A 21537-nucleotide genomic window follows, 5' to 3' on the forward strand; every position below is an offset into this window, starting at 1 on the left:
CTGACTTTTTTTCTGTTTCCTATTCTAGCCAAATCACTTTTAAGCAGCATTTGTTAACTGGTATACATTTAAAATCACTTGCTCTTATATTGGTACAAATAAGCAGTCAATTGTTCTAAAGGGCAGGTGTTGAAAGAAACGGAAAGCTCCTGATTTTCTGCAATACATAACTTATATAATTTTTGTGTGACTATTTTAATTTACCCTGTTGAGTGACATAGAGTAGAAGGTAATTGTAATTCATACTTATTGAAATAGCAATGTGTTTCTCTAGTGATCTATTTCAATATATAAAATCAGATAGGAAAATAAGTGGCGACTTATTATAAATATTTAAAGGAAAATGACAAACTATCGTCATGTTATTGATATACAAAGGAAAAATATTAATCAACAAATTATCTGGAATTGTTTCTTCCAGAAGACATAATTGCATAAAGCATAAGGAAAATTGAGACAGTATGCTTTCAACCACAAATATTATTTCATGTGTTTTTTAGGATCTCTGCTGAATAGTTTCATTGACTAAATATAGTAAAATGCAAATCATATAAGAATGTCAAAGATAAGGCCCCAGGCACCTAGCTCTATATTTAGAAATACAATTCACTTGGGAATCTACACAGAGGTGTATAGATACCTAACGAGAAAAATCCATTCATAATTTTGTTTGGTTTCATACAGCTACTAGAAATTATATGCTGCCCATAAGAATATATATTATTTTATATTCTTAGTCTGTATCATACTATGGACATGATGGAAATATTGGATATTATTTTCAATATAATTCCAAGAGAATTTGAGTAATTAATTTTTCTTTTTTTAATCAAATGACAGAATGTAATGAAAGAGAAAATCCAGCTATGAAACAATTTTGTTTCTATTAAAAATGGACTATTCTATGTTATAAGCATGTCAAATTTAAAGATAAGCTGCAGTCTTTACTAAATTGAGAATTATCATAATTATTTGTCCCATGTAGTTGGAAAACCAGTAAGTTGATTCTAACTCATAGCGATGCTATAGTATAGCATATCAAGAACCCTGCTGACACAGCGGTTACACATTGAGCTGCCAGGTCAGAAATTTGAAACCACTAGCCAGTCCGTGGGAGAAAGAACGAACTTTCTACTCCCATAAAGAGTCACCATCTTGGAAACTAACATGAAGCCGTTCTGCCCTGGTCTCTAGTATCACCAGGAGTAAGCCTCAACTGGAGAGCAGTGTGTTTCGGGAGCTTTATGAAACCCGCTGTGGGTTTCTGAAACTGTAAAATGTTAGGAGAATAGAGCTTCACTTTCCTCTCGCAAGGTGACTGGTACTTTTCAACCACTGACCATGAGGTTAAAAGCCACCTGGGAAGCCCATTGTGACATAAGAGTTTAGAATGTGTGTGTGTGTGTTTATATACCAAACCAAACCAAGTTCATTGTCACTGAGTTGATGTTGACTCACAGCAACCTTATAGGACAAGGTACAACCTCCCCTGTGAATTTCAGACACTGTAACTGTTCACTGGAGTAGAAAGTCCCGTCTTCCTCCTGCAGAGCCACTGGTGGTTTTGAACTGTGGACTGTGGGTATCGCAGTCCATTAGAGCTCCACGTTCATACATATACACAATTCATTGAAGGATATTATCCTGTTAGTTTATTGAACATTCCCTTTGAAACAGCAATGATCAAATGATTTATTTTTACTGGGAAGTGTTACAAGGGCTGTAGTGCTAGCAGTAAACAAAAAGTATAATATATTCTCATGTGCCTGGCACATTATTTTGTGGGGGATACAGGTAATATACAAATGCATAAAAAACTTAATAAAATGTCAGCAAAGAACAGAGGTTATGAAAACAAACGGAAATAAAGTGAAGAGTGGCAAGGGATGTGGGTGGATATGATGAATGCTATTTCATATTGTGAAATTAGAAAGCACTATTTGAGGAAGTAGCATTTGACGAAGACCTGAATGATGGCTGGGAACAAGACACAGGTGGATAGCCAGAGGAAAGGTAGTTCAGGAAGTGGTGATGCAAGTGCTGATGTTCTAAAGTGGACTGCTTATTGTCATGTCGTGACTGAATTTCAGAAAGAAGACAGCTATGGCTACAGATGATTAATTCATGGTCAAAAATAAGATTACTTCATAGAGGTGATCAGGAATTGTTTTAAGTAAATCTTCATAGGTCATTACTTCTGTAATAAACAGCAATGGAGATGGACACATCTGACCTCTTCTGACTGCCCTATTGCCAAGCGGCAGGGAAGACACTTCTCCAAACTCTATCTAATCCTTATCTATTCTTACACAGACTATTACTCCCCTGCCACTCTACATCTATGCCAGGTTCAGGGACAGTAAGTTATTTAATGTGGTTCTTCTAGCCAAAGCCCCAACTTCCACCAAAGGACATTTTCCTGCATAGGGATGGGAAGAAGGGGGACAGTACTGATAGAATTTACCTGGGAGTAATTGTGAACAGAGTCCCTGCAATACCACCCAGTTGCATTCAAAATGAGCCCTCCAAGAAGCAGAAGGTGGGATTTTTGTGTATGTTGTTATCTCTGCATGTGTATGCAGATAAGATAGGTGGGATAAACAGTCCAGAGGAGAAAAAAATGGGACCTATGGTTCTGGGGGGACATGGGAAAGGCAGAGGTCGGGGAAAGGAAGTGGGTGTTAACAAACTCAGGGACCAAAAGGGAACAATAAGTAATCTAAAATCAATGGTGGGGAGGGTATAGGAGGCCTGATGGGGCTTGATCAATGACAATGTAACCTAGAGGAATTACTGAAACCCAAAAGAAATGGGACAATAGGAAAGTAAAAGGAAATAGTGGAAAGAACTAGGAGGCAAAGGGGATTTTTAGAGGTCTAAATACAGGCATGTACCTATGTAAATATATTTATATATATGATGGGGAAATAGATCTATGTACATATATTTATATGTTAAGTATTAAGGTGGTAGATGGACATTATGCCTTTACTCAAGTATTCCCTCAATGCAAGAACACTTTGTTCTATTAACCTAGCATTCCATGATGCTCACCTTCCTGATGCAATTGCTGATGACAAAATAGGTGCAAAAGCAAATGTGGTGAAGAAACAGCTATCAAAAGATATAGCATCTGGGGTCTTAAAGGCTTGAAGGTAAACAAGCAACCATCTAGCTCAGAAGCAACAAAGACCACATGAAAGAAGCACACCAGCCTATGTGATCACAAGGTGTTGCTAGGATCAGGTAGCAGGCATCAAAGACCCAGAACAAAAATAAATGATATCATTGTGAATGAGGGGGAGTGTGGAGTGGAAACCCAAAGCCTGACTGTAGACAATTGGATATTCCCTAACAGAAGGGTCACAGGGATGAGACAGTCAGAGTTTAATATAGCACCGATGAAACATACAACTTTCCACTAGTTCTTTAATTCCTCCTTCCCCCACCCCCAACTATCATGACCCCAATTCTACCTTACAAATCTGGCTCGACCAGAGGATGGACATGGGTATAGATCAGAGCTGGAAACACAGGCTAGATAATCCCCTCAGGACCAATATTGAGAGTAGCCTTACCAGGAAGGTAAGGGGAAGGTGGGGTAGAAAGGGGGAAGTGATCATAATGATCCACATATAACCCCCTCCCAGGGGGATGGACAACAAGAAAGTGGGTGAAGGGAGACATTGGTCAGTGTAAGACATGAAAAAATAATAATTTATAAATTATCAAAGGTTAGTGACAGAGGGAGGTGAGAGGAGGGAGGGGAAAAACTGAGGAGCTGATACCAAAGGCTCAAGTAAAAAGAAAATGTTTTGAGAATGATGATGGCAACAAATGTACACATGTGCTTGACACAATGTGTGTATGTATGGATTGTGATGAGTTGTATGAATTCCCAATAAAATTATTAAAAACTAAAAAGAAAGGAAATATAACATAAGAGAAAAGGGCCTAAACAAAATGCTCTGGAGGGCAAGCATTCATTAAAAAGCAGTATTCCAGGAAAAAAAAAAAAAAGAAGAAGGTGGGATCGCATTAGTATCAAGATTCCAGAGTGAAACCTGTCCTCTGGACCGTAGAATCAGAAAACAGAATTTGAACAGAGTGGTGAACTTTCCAACCCACGGAGCAAGTAAATGTGAGGGCCTTTGTGCAGGAGGCTGGCTTGTGGAGTGAATGCTCTGTGCGCATAATTGGGAAAAATGGGCTTGCTGCCCCGTGGGAGCAGACCTGAGTGCCTGTGGCTGAGGCTCTCAGAAGCTGGGTCTGTCAACCCACAGAGCTTGAGCCGAATGCCTTTGGTCGAGGCTCCCAGCACATCCTTTGTGCATTTATTAGCTGACCTGAGAGAACTTTGAAATATTCCCTGATAAAAAACTACCTGGAGATTTTCTCACTGGCATTAAACCTGTTAACTTATTTGCTAAACCCTGTAAGCATGAATGTTTTCCGGTGGGTTCTGTGTAGTTACTGTAATGGAGAGATTTGAAAGGAGGAAAGGTATGCGTCAGAGTTGTATCCTCTCACCATGCATTTAACATCATGTTAAATGGAAGTTATCAAGGATTTTATCTTACTTTGTGAGGAAAATTGTTGAATCTCTGGACACCATATTTGTTCCTCTTGGTAACTATCAGATTAGTATAAACCCCTGATCTGGGCCATACCCTGTGGGCAAACTGGCATGGAGGACTGCCTTATGCCATGTGCATTCACCAATGGGCCATTACAGAATTTTCACCAATAAATGTTGAAGAAGCCCAATCTGTACTTGCTTTAGTGAGAGACGGGGCTTTTTTGCTTCATTTAGCAAAGTCAGGCCCCAAGACCCAAGAAAATTGGGGCAAAGAGGAGACAGGCCTCACAAACACTTCTGCAAGCATTTTATGCCTTAGTTCTTCAACCCCTCCCTTGGTTCCTCCATGGCTGAGATCTATGGAACTAACAATCTTTCCTGAATGTCACCTGAAGAGTCTCTCCCTCCATATCCGCGTGCCCCGTGGCCCACTTTCACTCTCTTAATTTATCGGAGTCCCACACTCCACACCCCAGATGCCTGAGCTCTAGTGATTGCCAAAGGGTTCTCGATGGGTGCCTGGTAACCACCTGACGCTTGCTTTATGTTTGATGAAAATGGGGCAGCCTGGCGACTCTTTCTCACAGCTTGGATCCACAGTCTGTGGATACGTGCTTATGGAAGCGTCAGTCAAATGGCCAAACGGCACATTGCACTGAGTAGATTTACTGTGCAAGACCTTTTTTAAAAAATCATTTCATCAGGGGCTCATACAACTCTAATCACAATCCATACCCACATCCATTGTTTAAGGCACATCTGTACATTCATTGCCCTCATCATTCTCAAAGCATTTGCTCTCCACCCAAGCCCCTGGCATCAAGTTCTCATTTTCCCCTCCCTCCCCATCCCCCCTCCCTCCTAAGCCCTTGATAGTTTATAAATTATTATTTTGTCATATCTTACCCTGTCCCATGTCTCCCTTCACCCACTTTTCTGTTTTATGTCCCCCAGGAAGGAGGTCACATGTAGGTCCTTGAAATAGGTTCCCTCTTTCCAGCCCACCCTCCCTAAGCCCTCCAAGGTTTGCCACTCACACCACTGGTCCTGAGGGGAGCATCCACCCTGGCTCCCCTGTGTTTCCAGTTCCCATCTGCACCAGTGTACATCCTCTGGTCTAGTCAGACTTGAAAGGTAGGATTTGGATCGTGACAGTGGGGGCGGAGGGCAGTGGGGAGAGGGAAGCATTTAGGAACTAGAGGAAAGCTGTATTTTTCATTATTGCTACGCATAGGTGTTACTTTGATGCTAATGTGCTCCTGACCTAAATCATCATAATTTCATTTTGCCTTGTACGCATGTGAAAATTGGACATTGAATAGTGAAGATCACTGAAGAATTAATGCATTTGAATTGTGGTGCTTGCAAAGAATACTGAAAGTACCATAGGCTGCCCAAAGAGGCTGTAGAACCTTGGTAGTGTAGTGGGTTATAGGATGGGTAGCTAACCAGAGGTCAGCACTTCGAAACCACCAGCAACTCCATTGGAGAAAGAGCGGCCTTTCTAATTCCATAGAGATGTATCATCTTCAACACCCACGGGCCCAAATTCTACTTTATCCTAAAGGATCACTTTGAGTCAGAATTGGCGCAGTGGCAATGAATGAGTCAAGGATTATTGGTGGCACAAATGGCTTAAGTGTTCTGCTGCTAATCACAGTGTTGACGATATGAAACCACCCAGAGGATCTGTGGGAGAAAGAACTGTAGATCTGATCACATAAAGACTGCAGTTAAGAAAACATTCCCGAGCAGTTATACTCAGGCACAGGTTCATATGAGTCACAATTGACTCCATGGCACACAACAAATGCAGATTGCACCTATGGTTAGATGATTGGCAAAGAGGAGTTAATAAAAACTCTCCAAAGCCCCAGAGCTAATAGGGGAAGGATTTGGGAACTTAACCAGAGTTTGCCTCCATTTGTTTAAATCCATCACAACAATTTAATCTGTATTTATTTATCATCCCAGGTAATCATAAAAGTAATGCATGTGTATAAGGATTTTACTTGAACATATCAATAGAAAGCCTGTCATCACTGTAGCTTTAAATAGATTTAGGTGTATTTATTTCTTATGTAAAATCCAGAAGTGATATCAGTGTGCAGTACCTAGTTTTTTACATGTCTTGCATGATTTCAATTTTCAGACCATCTACTGGTCCAAGATGGTTCCTGGTGTTCTCGCCATGAAGTTCTATTAGGAAGAAACAAGGAAAACAGGAGGAGGAACTTCCGGTCTCACTGATGTTCTCTTATGGACATTATCTACATCTTTCTTGTGCACTCTGATTTAGCGTCCCTCGATTTCAGCCAGATACCCATAGAGAGCTTGAAGGGAGATGCCTAATAAAAATGATTTTCTAGGCAGCTAAGTATCATATAAATGGTGGAGATTCTACTATGGAGGAAAGGAAGGATCGTCATTGGGAGACATTTTGCAGTCCACAGTTATTGAGATGTTTAAAATTCACAAAGAGACACAAAGAGGACATGCGATATAGTGTAGCTATGGTTACTAGTAATTCGTTCTGTAAATCACTGGTAATCAAACCCTTTTGTTTCCAATGTTTATTTCCCCACACAACATTGCTAAATCAGATGCAAGGGAAAAAAAAGTAGTCTCTTAAATTGCTGGTTACTCCTCATCTGAAATGGCTTGTTATTTACCAGCTTCCCTTCTCTCCATAGGTATCACGACAGTTCTGACGATGACAACGTTGAGTACAATTGCCAGGAAGTCATTACCTAAGGTTTCTTACGTGACTGCGATGGATCTCTTTGTTTCTGTTTGTTTCATTTTTGTTTTCGCAGCCTTGATGGAATATGGCGCCTTGCATTATTTCACCAGCAACAAAAATGGAAAGGCTACAAGAGACAGAAATAAAGCCTCAGTATGTAAAAAATATATTTATTTCATAGATACCAAGTTACTTAGAGATACTGCTTTGGATATTTATGTTTTAATTGCTTATGTAGTTTTGACATCTACACTACTAATTAAAATTTCACTATAATTCGGATTTTGTATTAGTATTTTGCTTCTGTCCATTGGTAGTCCTCAAAATTATTTTAATATGCAGCTATTTTGGGGTTATAGACCTTAAAATTCTTTCTGATTTTTGTGTACATATTTTCACTTTCTCCTTCCCAATTATATACCTTCCTTAATTTATATACTATCAAGTCAATATATTAGAAGTGATTGTAGTATATTTAATCAACAGATGATGGACTGCCTGTATTTTATTTTTAGTGATTATTATAATAATACAGAATATCTAGTTTGTGCCCAGTACTTTTCTAAGGATTTGTGTGCCTGAGTTTCATTATGCTTATACGGTTCAATTTCAGTATCTTGCTTTACTAAATGAAGGACCTAAGACTCAACCCTATTTGTTGCTGTTGTTTGTTTTTGTGTTTTCTGTTTTTGACTGCAGGGGGCAAGCTTCTAAAACTTTCATTTTATTATCTGTTATCATTTTTAATCACTACTGATTAGACTCCAAAATCATACAGACCTTATGTATAAAAGAACAAAGCATGGCCTGATCCTGTGCCATGCTAACACTTCTGTTTGAGTTCATTCTTGTGGCCTTGTGTCAGTCCACCTCATTGAATGTTTTCTCACCTCAGTCTTACCCTCCACTCACCATGGTATCTTTTCACTAGTTAGTATTCTTGCTTGATGATGTGTCCAAATTAAGTGGGGCAATATATTGTCCTTTTTACTTTTAAGGAGCATTTCGCTTGTAATTTTTTCTCAGAAACAAAGCAAAACAATGATTATTCTTCTGGAAGTTTACAGCATATTATCATTCTTCGCCAATACCACAATTTGAATGAATACCTTTTGATTCCCATACAGGTTTCATAATAGCCAATTAAGCAGTTTGAATTTCCCCTTCACAATAGTACACATAATAGAACTCAGAAAGATAGTTATTTACCTCCACATTAACAACAACAAAAAATGGCACACCAGTGTTGATTCTAGTACATCTTTGAAAGGCATGTTTGTCCCCAAATATCCAAGTAAATGAAAACTGGAAAGTCAGTCAAAGGAAAACGTCACTGTCCACGGCTAGCATAATTGTAACCTCCGTACGCTGTGTCCCACGAAGCGCTGCAGTCTGCCTGCTGTTATCCCTCTTAGGACAGTTCAATCCTTTTATCCTCCTCTCATGTCTTTTTATGAATTTCTCCACTAGATTTTCAAGTTATACTTTGCTCTTCATATTATACCTCTCAAGGGCAAACTCTTGTGTATTTTGCTTCCACCTTTTCCACAAAGATTAAAGAAGAAAGGAAAGCCAAAGCTATTGATGGTGTTGCAAATTTGAGAACTTGCATTGAAGAATTAGATGTTATTCTCACAACTTGATATTATTTTAGTTTATATATGATACATACGACTACTGAGTGGATCATCAGAAGACAATAGGCCAAACTAAACATACAATTTTAGGTAAAAATTTTATTGTTTACGGGTGCTATAGCAAAGTGTGGTTACCAGAAAGAATACATTGGTGAAACTGCTAGTGGAGCTGAAAATGATAAACCTGGTTTGAAAACCTTGTCAGTTGATCCGCTGTCCCCATGCTTCACATGCACTGGACTTGATCTAATTGTCAACATTTTCGATGTTCTATTTTTTTTTTTTCATATTGGGGTTTAGCTCTGATGTCTTTTCTCTCTGGGGGTAGCCATCTTGAATCTTTGTTATATGTTTTGGGAAGATGAAACCTGGGATTGATGTGTTATAGAGACAGCACGTAGAAGTAGGGGTCCTGGGGGACAGTGGGAGAGGGGAGGGCAAAGGGGGGCTGCTATCCAGGAGTTCCAGAGGAGAGAGAAGGTTGTGACACTGACGGTTGTAGTAACTGCACAATCCTGCTTGATGTGACTGAACTATGGAATGAGTGATTCTGTGTTAGCTTCCAATGGAGTAGTTTGGAGGGAAAAAAGTGAAGGGGGAATACCTGTAGATCCAATCCCTTCTGACCGTGGACCATGGACGTGAATATCCTTACTAACATGTAGAAGGCATTGGAAAGTGGATTGTTGCAGGTTCAGGTAGGTTAAACTTTAACACCCTGTCATTTGATCTTCCTCGTGATCCATATAAATTTGTTCCAGTTTTTAATATGTTCAGCTTTCTTATTAATGAAGGGTTTTTAAATCAGTTTTAATTAAGGGTTTTTTAATCAGTTTTATTTGTTCTTCTTGTTAGTTTGTTTTCATTTGTTGTTTTTTGATATTTTTCTGCTTATGAAATGAAGGCTAGGTAACTCTATAGAGACAGTAGCTGGATCAATGGTTCTTTGGGGATCTGGAAGCAATATTTGAAGGTAACGTGTCCCTCATAATGATGAGTAAAAGAATGACGTGTTTTAAAGCTGATTGTGGTGATGATTGTTCAACTCTTCTTGATGTGTTGAAACATTGAATTGTATGAGATGTGAATTCTATGCCAATAAAACTGTTGGGGGGGGGGGTTTACATATGCGAAAGCCCAGGTCAAATCAGTTGCTAATCTGTTGCAACCTCACATGTGTGAGAGTAGAGCCGGGTTCCAATGGGTTTTCACTGACTGATTTTTTTTGCAGTGGAGAGCCAGGCCTTGCTTTTGCTCGAGAATGCTCTGAGTGGACTCAATCCCTATCCTTCTGGGTAGCAGCCAATCATATTAATAGATTGTACCACCTAGGGACATGGCACACTTATGTTCCAATAAGATCAGTATTTTTATCATCTGATACTTTCATATGATGGTTTTGGAATATTTATAATATTAATTCAAATGTAATTATTGACATTTATTAAAATATAGGCAGAATATCATGCAAAATCTACCCTGATTTTATTTGAAGAATCTTATAAAATAGATATTATTCAGGTATTGATGGAGAAACAAGCACTGAGAAGCTTCTGTAGATCTCAGGCTGAGCATTGTGACAGCAGATTATTCTCTCTCAGCAGTAATACTGGATATCACATTTACTCTGCAGAAACATTCTAGTGCACATTTTAAACTTATGACATTTATTCAGATAGGTGATTATCAAATATTTATTAAGAGCTGCCTAAATCTGAGCACTGGTCTAGAATAGTTATTAAGAAAACAAATCTGTAGGTGAATATATAAATATTTGTATCAAGCAGAAAAAGTTAGATACTCTAGATGGAAAAAGTAAGAATAAAAATATAATATGATATTGAGACACTAAATTTTAAATGTACTAGTTAAGAGTTTTTAAAATATGTTCTGAATCATAGAATCTATGGAATCATTATCTTAAAAATAACAATACAAGGTTAGTCTCAAACAGATGGAGATTAAAGATGTCCAATATGTCCAACTCTTCAATAAAGCTGTGCCAATTCCTTTTCATTGACATCAACCACTGCTTAGTATATTCCCTTATGCCTGTTATTGTTGTTATTCCTCCTAAGAGACATCAACTCGGTTCTTATGTACAACAAAGCAATGCAGAGATAAGAACTGTACCATCCACACAATTGTTGTTATGCTTGAGCCCATTGTTGCATACAGTGTCAATCCACCTTGTCAAGTTCTTTTCACTTGCATTGTGTCCTTCTCCAGGAACTGATCTCTCGTGAGAGCATGCCCAAAGTACGTAAGATGAAGTCTCCCCGTCTTTGGCTCCACAGAGCCTTCTGACTGCACCTCCTCCAAGGCAGATTTGTTGGTTCTTTTGGAAGTCCGTGGAACTTTCAAGAATCTTCACCAGCACCATCATTCAAATGCATGGGTTCTTCTTTGGTCTTCTTTTTTTTTTTATATTGAAAAAGTTTTTATTTAGCATTAGCCAGCTGGGCTCACTTTAGGTGATTCCAATTTTGTTGGCAACATCTAAAGCGTCATAGTCAGGAGCCAGTCGAACATATGCCTTCTTCTCCCCGTCAGGCCTGATCAAGGTGTTGGCCTTTGCTACGTCAATGTCATAGAGCTTCTTCACAGCCTGTTTGATCTGGTGTTTGTTGGCTTTGACATCCACAATGAACACAAGTGTGTTGTTATCTTCGATCTTCTTCATGGCAGACTCTGTAGTCAAGGGGAACTTGATGATGACATAATGGTCCAGCTTATTTCTCCTGGGGGCGCTCTTCTGAGGGTATTTGGGCTGCCTTCTTAGTCTCAAGGTCTTGGGCCGCCGGAAGGGGGTGACGTGGGGATCTTCTTTTTTGTGTGGCTGTGGACGCCTTTCAGCACGGCCTTCTTGGCTTTTAAAGCTTTTGCTTTGGCTTCCATTTTGGGAGGGGCAGGAGCTTCCTTCTTTGCCTTCGGCGCCATCTTCGTCTTCTTTGTACAGTTTCCAAGATCCACATACATATCGGGCAATTTAAAATACCATGATTTGGGTCAGGCGCATCTTAATCCTCAAGGTCTTTCTTTCTGTTTAAGGAATGCTAAGCCTGTTCTTCATTTTTGGCTTTCTAATTCAATGTCCTTGGGCATTTTGTTATAATATTTGGCTTTATAGTCTTGAGATACCCTATGACATTTTCTCTTAGTTCCTTGATTTTATTCTTTCTTCTGCTTACTTTAGCTGGTCTAATATTAATAGCAAGTTTCAGAATAACTTCAGACATCCACTTTGACCTTTACTTTCTTCTCTGTCTTTTTAATGATATTTTTCTTTCTTCATAAATGCTTGATATCCTCCCACAAGTCCTTTGTCCCTAGTTTTTAATGCAACAAATCTCCTCGAGATGTATTTGGAAATATGTTGGGATGTAGTAAAGGCCCTACTTTGCCACTCGTGGTCTTGTTTTAGTTTTATCCAGCTTCAACCTGGACTTAAATTACAGCAATTGATGGGCTGGCCACATTTTGGGTATGGTTATTGAGCTTCTCCATTGCCATTTCCCACAGATGAATTTAATTTGATTTCTGCGTTTTCATCTGAAGAAATCCATGTGTATAGCCACTTTTTTGTGTGTGGGTGTTTAAAGGTATTTGTGATGAATTTGTTGGTCTTGAAAAATATTATCTTGGGATTTTCAGCTTAGTTTCTATCACCAAGTCTTTATGTTCCAACTATTCTTCCCTTTCATTTCCAATTGTGTGATCCAATCATCAATACTTATCAATGCAACTTGATTGCATATTTGATCAAATTCTGACTGAAGACATTGGAAGAATTCTTCAATTTCTTCATCACTTGCTTTAGTGGTTGGTGCATATATTTGTGTAAGCTATATTCACTGAATTTCTGTGTATGTGGATAGATATGATCCTGTCATTGTACTGCAAGAAGACCTTGAATGTCCTTTCTGATTATGAGTGAAATACCATTGCTCTTGGTTATATCTTTCCCAGTGTAGTACACCTTACGACTTTTTATAATTCAGAATGGCCAATACTAGCCCATTTTCAGCTCACTAACACCTAGGATAGCAATCTTTTTGCATTCCATTTCATTTTTTATGACTTCCAATTTTCCTAGATTCACAAGTCATACATTGCAATTTCTAATCATTGAAAGATTTTTGTAGCTGTTTCTCCCCAATTTGTCATGCCTCATTAGCAAATGATGGTCCTCATAGCTTTCCTCACACAGGCTTCACTACATTCATGTCATTATGGTGGACTACGGTGGGAAATCATCTATACTTCACTCACAATCATTAGGCCTTTAATATCTGAAAATGTTTTGTTGCTATGCAAATGGTTTTCAGTGGCTAATTCCTTAGAAGTGTACAGCCTGTTCCTTCTTCATAGTCTGTCCATAGTCTGGATGCTCCGCGGAAACCTGCTGGTGTCTCAAATAGCGGTTACACAGCTCCCAGCATCACAGCACACTGTCTAGCTGCAGACCACCTCTTCATTGAATCCCCATATCTGCTCATTTCATGGACTTAACTGCTCATCTCAAAGAGACAAGGCACTTATCAGTTTGCTCAATCTGTTCACATTCCTATTCAGAAAGGGGCTGTTCTGGTGGCCATTAACATGCCCTACTTTGAATTGCCCTTGGAATTACCATTGTGCTTGTCACAGTTCCTTGTCCCACCTAGATGTCCCTCAAATAGTCCAGTTGTCCCTTGCCCATTTGCCTGAAGATATAGATAAGCCATTTTCCACTCTTTATGAATCAGTTAAAATTCAAATATATGGGCTATCACAATTGTTCAATTCTTCTAAAACGGCAAGAAAACCAGCACATAGTTCAGCCCATAGAACTGACCTGTTCTTGCCTTCTTCCATTACTGTCTTCTCATCTAGTAGTCTCAATGCAGCAGCTTTCTGCATCATGTGTTATCTATATACTCTGTAGCTGCCATCCATGAACAAAGCAGCCTCCTGCTGCTCAGCAGAAAGTTGTTCATATGGCATTATCCATCTGGTAATGATTCTGTCAGCTTTGCAGATGTTTCCAACTAAGATCCACGGGAAAAGAGGCTACTGGATCACAGATATGGTGGGTGAAACCTTGAATTTCCCCAGTTTCTTGTTCCTGAATGGACCATTTCCATTTTATCGTGGAACTATTTGGGGGCACCACTCTCCTTACTAAAGTATATCTCTAATCATCCCAGATATAATGAGTATCTCAGATCTCATGATGTTTTTATGACATTCTGTCATAGAGGCAATCTCAATGTCCAGCTGCAGACTAGTAATTTCCATACAAATGATATATATCACATTGTAGCATCTGGAAGCTTTCTCTTCCAGAATCCTAAATGTCATACTAGAGCCTCATTCCCAAGATTTTGCTATAAGCTCCTGTCAACATAAGCACGTGTGGGAAACACCACTAAAGTCATGTTTAAATGTGTGTCATAAGGGGTTAAAGGCAAGGGAAGTCATACTGATTTATGTCATTTAGATGTAGTCTGCTGTGGTTTGGGTATGTAGTTGAACACAGTTTTATTCTTAGTAGATAGGATTCAGAAATATTCCTAGATTTTAAATGCGAGTCATACAAAATCCAAATGAGACCAACAGCAACTTATTCTTGGTTGTCTGTAGAAGCTATACGCCAAACTATTGCCCATGCTATCACCAATAATTTCATCTTTGGGGGAAGGCCCAGGATTTTTCTTTCATTGATTAATCAGCAATTTTTGGTCATGTGGGCCACCCCTGTTTTAAAATCAGTCCTAGCTTAATTTTCATAGTAGTCATAACGTATCTTTAGATAATACTACTATACTTGGGATATGCACCAAGATCAAATCTCTTCTATTCAGAACACAAAAGGCCTGAAGAATTGAAATAACCCTGAGGAAAGGTGGTGAAAGTGTACGTGAGCATTCCCACTTGAAAGCAAACAGCTGCTAGCACTTTGCTGAGATTGGGATGGAGCAAAAGATATTGGCAAGATCCATCATTGAGTACCTCTCTTCTTTAGCCTGCCATCCACACATGTGTAAAATAGCTGAAACCACAGCTTTTTGTTTGTTTGTTTTTAGTTTTTTTTTATTTCTTGAAAAATCTACTTTCACAAATCTATCTTAGAATAAGTAAGCCTGAATGCTCCTTAGATGCAGGTAAGACTTTATTGCACCTACTTTGGGCATGTTACCAAGAGAGATTAGTCACTCAGAAAGGACGTCGTGCTTCGTGAAATACAGGAACAATGGAAAAGGAAGACCAGTGACAAGATGGACTGGCGTAGTGGGCTCCAGGAACAACTACACGAGATGGCACAGGACTGGGTATTACTGTGTTCTGATGGATGTAGGGTTGCTATGATACAGAACTGACTTGATGCTACCTCACACACCTTACGCCATCTTCTGTTTTTCAGAGACCATATGGGACTGTTAATCAGATACTTGGTTGGCACCAATGCTTCAGCATTTAGTATAACTAATCAAAGCAGTAATCTCTCTTTGTCCCCTGGCTCTCCTATAGTGCTTCCAATGAAAACTCCTGGTTCAGGCAGTTCCAATGGTCTCAGTTAGCATATACACGTGCTGCTGGCCTAAGAAGGCATCTGCATACCTTCCAGTTAACAGGTGGCAGAGGGTTCTCTATTTAGCCTTACAATGCCTGCCAATAATACATTTGGGAAAGGGAAATGCAACTACTTCATGCAGGAACTGCTTAAACCTCCCAATTCTCACCCAAACTTTCACCTTAGTCCCATCAACTGTTGCATCCTCATATCCTCCAAGTCCAATAAAAAATTCGCTGCCACTGATTTAATTCCAACTCATCGTAACCCTGTAGGGAAAAGTAGAGGAGACCCCTTTGGGTTTTGGGACTGTACATCATTGCAACAGCAGCAAATCTCATCTTTACCTTGTAAGACGCTTGTGGATTGACTTTGTTTTTAGTGCCTCAAAGTTGAAGTTTAATCAATTATCCATTAGGGCTCCTCTAGTGTAACTTAGCCCCCTTAAATATTTTAATGACATGTTAGATTACAGTCTATTGATCACTTGTGTTGGAGATCCCAAGAAAGTTGCATCTGACTCTTGTGCCATTTTACCATGTGTGCTTATGGCCTTGGGCGGGCTGGGTGCTGGACCTGAAGAAGACCAGAGCACCTTCATCGATCCTTTGCTACATCAACTAGCCCAGCTTCTGCTTCACATAGCCTCAGGTGAGAATTCCTGTCATTAAACCCATCCGGCCTGTAGTGAAGAGCGTAGACTTATTATTTTTTTTCCCCTTAACATTGGGGCACAGAGCCCTCATGGCATAATGATTATGTGTTGGGCTGCCAATTGCAAGGTCAGCAGTTTGAAATCACCAGCTGCGTTGCAAGAGAAACAAAGGGGTTTCTATTCCCATAACAATTTGCTATCTGGTAAATTAACTGGAGCAATTCTACCTTGTCCTATGGGGTCGCTCTGAGTTGGTATGAATCAACTCAATGAGTGGGAGTTTGGTGCTTTGGTTTAACATTGGAGGAGAGCGTTGTGACAACAACTTTTCCATTGGTCTGCTCAGTCTCCAGCAGCCATATCACACCCCCTGTATCAACTCCATCAATGTCTGCTATAGTCATCCCATTTATTAATAACCAGCCACAAATCTCATTCTTACTGGGAAAAATTCTTTTCTAACTGCTTCTTTCCATTCTTCTATGAATAACCTTTGCATTTCTTGCATTCATAAAACCCGTCTTGGGAAACTGTGTTAACAAATCTGACAATGCTTCTCAGATTGCTATTTTGTTTTGCACCAGTGATATTACATGTGATATCCATGTAGGAGGGGCTCCTTTGGTCACCACATCTGTCATGATCTGTATAAGGGGCATACTTACTGGGTGAATATCATGATCACCATAAAGCCATTCCATCATTGCTTCCATTCCAGCACATGAACTATTTCTCTGGGTGTTCCACTGAGTATTTAGAGTGAGAAAGGAGGTACATAGTTTCCTTTCTCAGGTATACCAATTTCGCTGTGAATTTTATCTGGCCCACCACTCTGGTTATGTCCTCTGGGCTAACCTTCCATGTAACTTTATCTACTATTACCATTTGTGACTGTTCCATAGAGGACTTTTCTTTGTGTGCCATTCACTGTACTGCAGCATCCCTATATTACAAATAACACCACCACCACTACTTATTCCAATACCAAAGAGTTCTGGTGGCATAGTGGTTATATATTGGGCTGCTAACTAGAAGGTCAGCAGTTCAAAACCACCAGAAAGATGAGGCTTTCTATGTTTACAAACAAGTATAGTCTTGGAAAACAACAGGGCAGTTCTACTGGGAGTTGGAATCCACTTGTTGGCAGTGAGTGCATCTTACACCATCCTCCAAGCCATTGGGTGATGCTGTTTAGGGTCCTTCTTATAGCTTCGATGTCATTCTTTTTAGCTACTCTCAACCATGTGTGATGTGTTCTCCAGCGATCAGTTCTCCCTAATAACATGTCTCACATAAGCAAAATAGCGTTTCACCATCTTTGCTTCCTGAAAGCATTCTGTGTTTCCTCCAAGACACATCTGTTCAAACTTCTGGCATGCCAGGATATATTCAATATTGTTTACCAGCACCATGATTAACTAAATTAATTCACTGATCTTCCAGTTTTCATATATATATATATATATATATATGAAATAATCAAAAAGACCAATTTGAGTCAGGCGTACCTTAGTCTTTGTGATGGTTAAATATCATGCCAATTTGATGGTATCTATGTGGAGGAAGGGGTTGAGGTCAACCTGTCATTCACATCAAATACAGTGTAGCCTGTTTTAATTGAGAAAGAAGGTATTTTCACTCTCTCTTGACCTTTGCCCTCCTGCTTGCATGGATTCTGTATCTGCCTCCAAGATACAGAATCCAAGCAAGAATCATGTGGGCAGCCACCCTGGGAGCTGTCAGCACTCACCTGTTTTCCCACTGATCTTGATTCCACCTGACTCTGCACTCAGTGGCTTGCTTCTTGCTTCACTTTTATTTCTTCACTTTTCATCAACCTGCAAATATTGTTTGCAGAGGGCTCCAGCTGGCCCTGCATTCCTGAATTTGAGTTGGACTGGACTAGATGCCCTTTTCATATAAAGTTACTTCTTGATCTAAAGTTCTTTCTTATACATGTATTTTTGAGACAAAACAGCCTAAAATCATCCTCAAAGTAATATCTTTATTTTTTAACACTTTAAAGAAGTTTGTGAAGCAGATTTTTTAAAAGCAGTATCTCAATTGATTTCTTGACTGCTACATCAATGGATGTTGATTGTGGGTCCAAGTAAAATAAGATCCTTGATAACTGCAATATATTTTTCCTATTCATCACAATGCACAAGCGTGCACTTCTGGGAATTATTTGCTTTATCTTGACATGCAACCCAAAATGAAGATTGTAGTCATTAGATCTTAATCAATACATGCTTCAAGTCCTCATAATGCTGTTATAAGCATAATTCTTATTGTTAATGAATTTTCCTCCAATCTTGATGTCACATTTTTCTTCAATAGTTCAGCTTCTCATATTTTTGTTCAACATTCAAACTGAATAAGCAGTAAAAGTATACAACCATGTTACACACCTTTTCTGTTTAAAAAAAGAACTCTTGGTCCATGTATAAGTTCTACATGACACATGAAATGTTCTGAAATTCCCATTTTTCTCAATGTTTTCTGTAGTTTGACAGTAATCACACAGGTGAAGGCCTTTGGATAGTAAACACAAATAGGTAAACAAGAACCATTGTGCATCAGCTATACTATGCTTCAGTCCACATCGTCTTCATAATCTAACATTAATTTCTGGCAGTCTCTATCCATGTGCTGCTGCTACCTTGTTTAATAATTCCTTTGTTCTGCACAGTAACCTTTTTTTGAAGGGGGCATGGATATGGATACCTTTCGGTTGATAGTCCATTTATTTGCCTTACAAATTTCTTGTCATAAATCTCTGGCTTTGAATCGATTTATTGAGCTATTTCAATCAGTATTGGGCTCATTCATTCATCCTTTCTGATAATGTCTTCAATGTAGCCTATATTTGATCTTTAAATACAATCAGTTTTAATCATTCCCACCTCCAGAAATGGCTGAACCTTGACATTCTCTTTGCTGCAACGACTCTGCGTGTTCTTTCCTTCTTCTTTCATGCTTTCTGCCTTGCTCAAACTTTTACCAGCAAAATCCCTTAACTCTTCAAGACAGGGTTTGAATTTTTCTTCAGTTTATTGAGAAATTCCAAGTGTATTCTTTCCTTTTAGCTTTCTTATTCCAAGTCTTTTCAGACTTGAATATAATATTCCCCTTTGCCTTTCAAGCCATTCTTTCAAATATTCAGTTCAATGTGCACTTTATTAGTTACTATACTTTCAAAAGAAAATTTCATAGTCCCTCTGACATGCATTTTGGTCTTTTATTTTTTCCTGTCTTTTTAATAACCATTTCCCTCATATATGATATTTTGATGTCATCTCATAAGTTATCTGATCTTTAAGTGTGTCAAATCCATTCCTGCGAAGTTTTCTAAATTCGGATTGGATATAGCCAAAGTTGGTATCTTGGTTTTTATGGATTTGTTTTAATTTTCTTTAGCTTTATTTCAAACTTTCATGTGAGTGATTGATGATTTGTTTCACATTAGACCCAGGCCTTCTTTTGATTGATGATATTGAGCTTCTCCATCATTTCTTTTCATAGATGTAGTTGATTTGATTCCTGCTTATTCAACCCAGCAAAGTTTGTGTGTGTTGTCTTGAAACTGCCGATATGAAATGAACATATTATAACCCTAAAGATATCTTCTTTTTACCATCCAAAATGAAAGTCCTATTTTCATTATATGTTGTGATGGGCTTTGTGAGTAATTTCAACCCTGAATGACCCGTTAGGTGAAAAACTAGACTCAAAAATTTAATCTTGGCTCCCACTCCATTAGGTAAGTCAGAATGCAGTCTCTAGAAGCACAGATGTCTTGGCTGGATGCTCTCGAAAACTCTCTAGTTGAGGGCTGTCTGAAATCCTTTTTGCCTTCTGTTCCAGCTGGATCAGAAACTGCCCGTGCTGCAGTGTGTTCCTTTTCAGCTGGTGTCTATTGTTGGTTCTGTTCTCTGTCCTCTAGTCTTCCTGCCTCTCACTTTTTATTCTCTCTCGAGACTTCCATCTTACGTTCTTCATTCTATACCATTTTCTTGTGTTTTGATGAAAATTTTAAAAGTAAATCAGTTCCAATTTAACATGTGCTACACAAAATGTGCGATATTAGTTGCATGTTTAATAATGTGCCAACATTCTCATTAAACCCATTCTGTATGTTGTGGTTTCTATACTCTGATTTACTTGATTCTTTACCTTTCATCTTTGTTTTACATTAATTTTTGACCTTTTGATTACTTATAGATAATTTTTGTAGGTGCTCAGTTCTCAGTATGTAACATTGCATATGTTACAAACCAATCTGTTACTTAGTTTACCTCAGGGGGATAATTTCAATTCAATGTTTATAGAGTACCTCAGAATGATAAACTCAGAGAGTTCCCTAGTTTCAACTGGCCCAGCATAGTCAGGACTTTTTTTTCTCCCCTCATATTGTGTCCTTTTCTACAGATGTTCCCCTTTTTCTCAAGCCTCATTCACTGTGGACCAGAGCAGACTGTCAGCAGTGGTAGCTCAGCCCTAAGACTGAAGAAGAATTGATTCATATGAATTATGGTGTAATATGAGGTGAAGACATTTGGCTTCAGAGGAATGGGCTGTCAAAGGACTAAATACATTTATTATAGAAAAAAATTCAGCCAGAGTATTCCTCTGAAGCAGAATGAAGAAACTTTATCTCATCTACAGTAGACATGCCTGCAGAAAGAAACAATTCCTAAAGATGGATATCATACTTAGTTATCAAAAAAGGGAAAAGTTCTTCCAAGGAGATTGAAAGATTGGCACAGTAGCTGCAACGATGGCCGCATCTGAAACAGTGATGGTGAGGATGGTGCCCCAACTGGCAGGGCTCTATCTCCTGTCCATGGGTTTGCCATGGAACTGATAGGATGGAACCTAACAACAGTGACATACACATGCATAAACCAACTGTGTCACTGCATCATTTTAAAATTTACTACTTGCTGTTGCTTAAAATGATATGCATATATCCTTGAATTTAACAAAACAAAACATTTTCATGTGTACTTATTGGTGATGTCATTTACCTGGATGAAGCTATGCACTTTTCACCCATATTTTATGCTTCTCTTTTCATCTCCAATAATAACACCATGTCTACTATCTAGTGAATGCTTCCTCCTCCTTCAACCTGGCATTCCTGCTAACTACCAATGAATGTTGTATTATATGTGTATATTTATTCTTTTTTAAAAAGTCACTTCATATTTGTGCTTTGGGTGTTGATTTAAGAGGAATTGCAAGTTGCTCCCAGTTGCTCATTGAAATGTGTACCGATGAAGAACACAGCTTTCCCCCAGATCCTGGATGCTTCCTCCCCCCAACTACCATGATCCGAATTCTACCTTGCAGGGCTGGATAGGA

General features: G+C 38.9%; 1 protein-coding gene across 3 annotated transcripts in view; it reads left to right on the forward strand.

Annotated features, from left to right (window-relative positions):
- GABRG1 (gamma-aminobutyric acid type A receptor subunit gamma1) overlaps positions 1 to 21537 on the forward strand; it is a 126216-nt gene that overhangs the window by 87395 nt on the left and 17284 nt on the right. For 2 of the 3 annotated variants that reach the window (XM_075544983.1, XM_075544986.1), the window contains one exon: positions 7273 to 7475. In XM_075544983.1, the coding sequence (XP_075401098.1) occupies positions 7273 to 7475 (203 nt within the window). Of the gene's footprint in view, positions 1 to 7272; positions 7476 to 20046; positions 20083 to 21537 lie in introns of all 3 variants that reach the window. The other variant, XM_075544984.1, reaches the window with a different exon arrangement.

The sequence above is a fragment of the Tenrec ecaudatus genome, chromosome 3 (genome assembly GCF_050624435.1).
Source record: "Tenrec ecaudatus isolate mTenEca1 chromosome 3, mTenEca1.hap1, whole genome shotgun sequence".
In the NCBI taxonomy this organism is placed as follows: domain Eukaryota; kingdom Metazoa; phylum Chordata; class Mammalia; order Afrosoricida; family Tenrecidae; genus Tenrec; species Tenrec ecaudatus.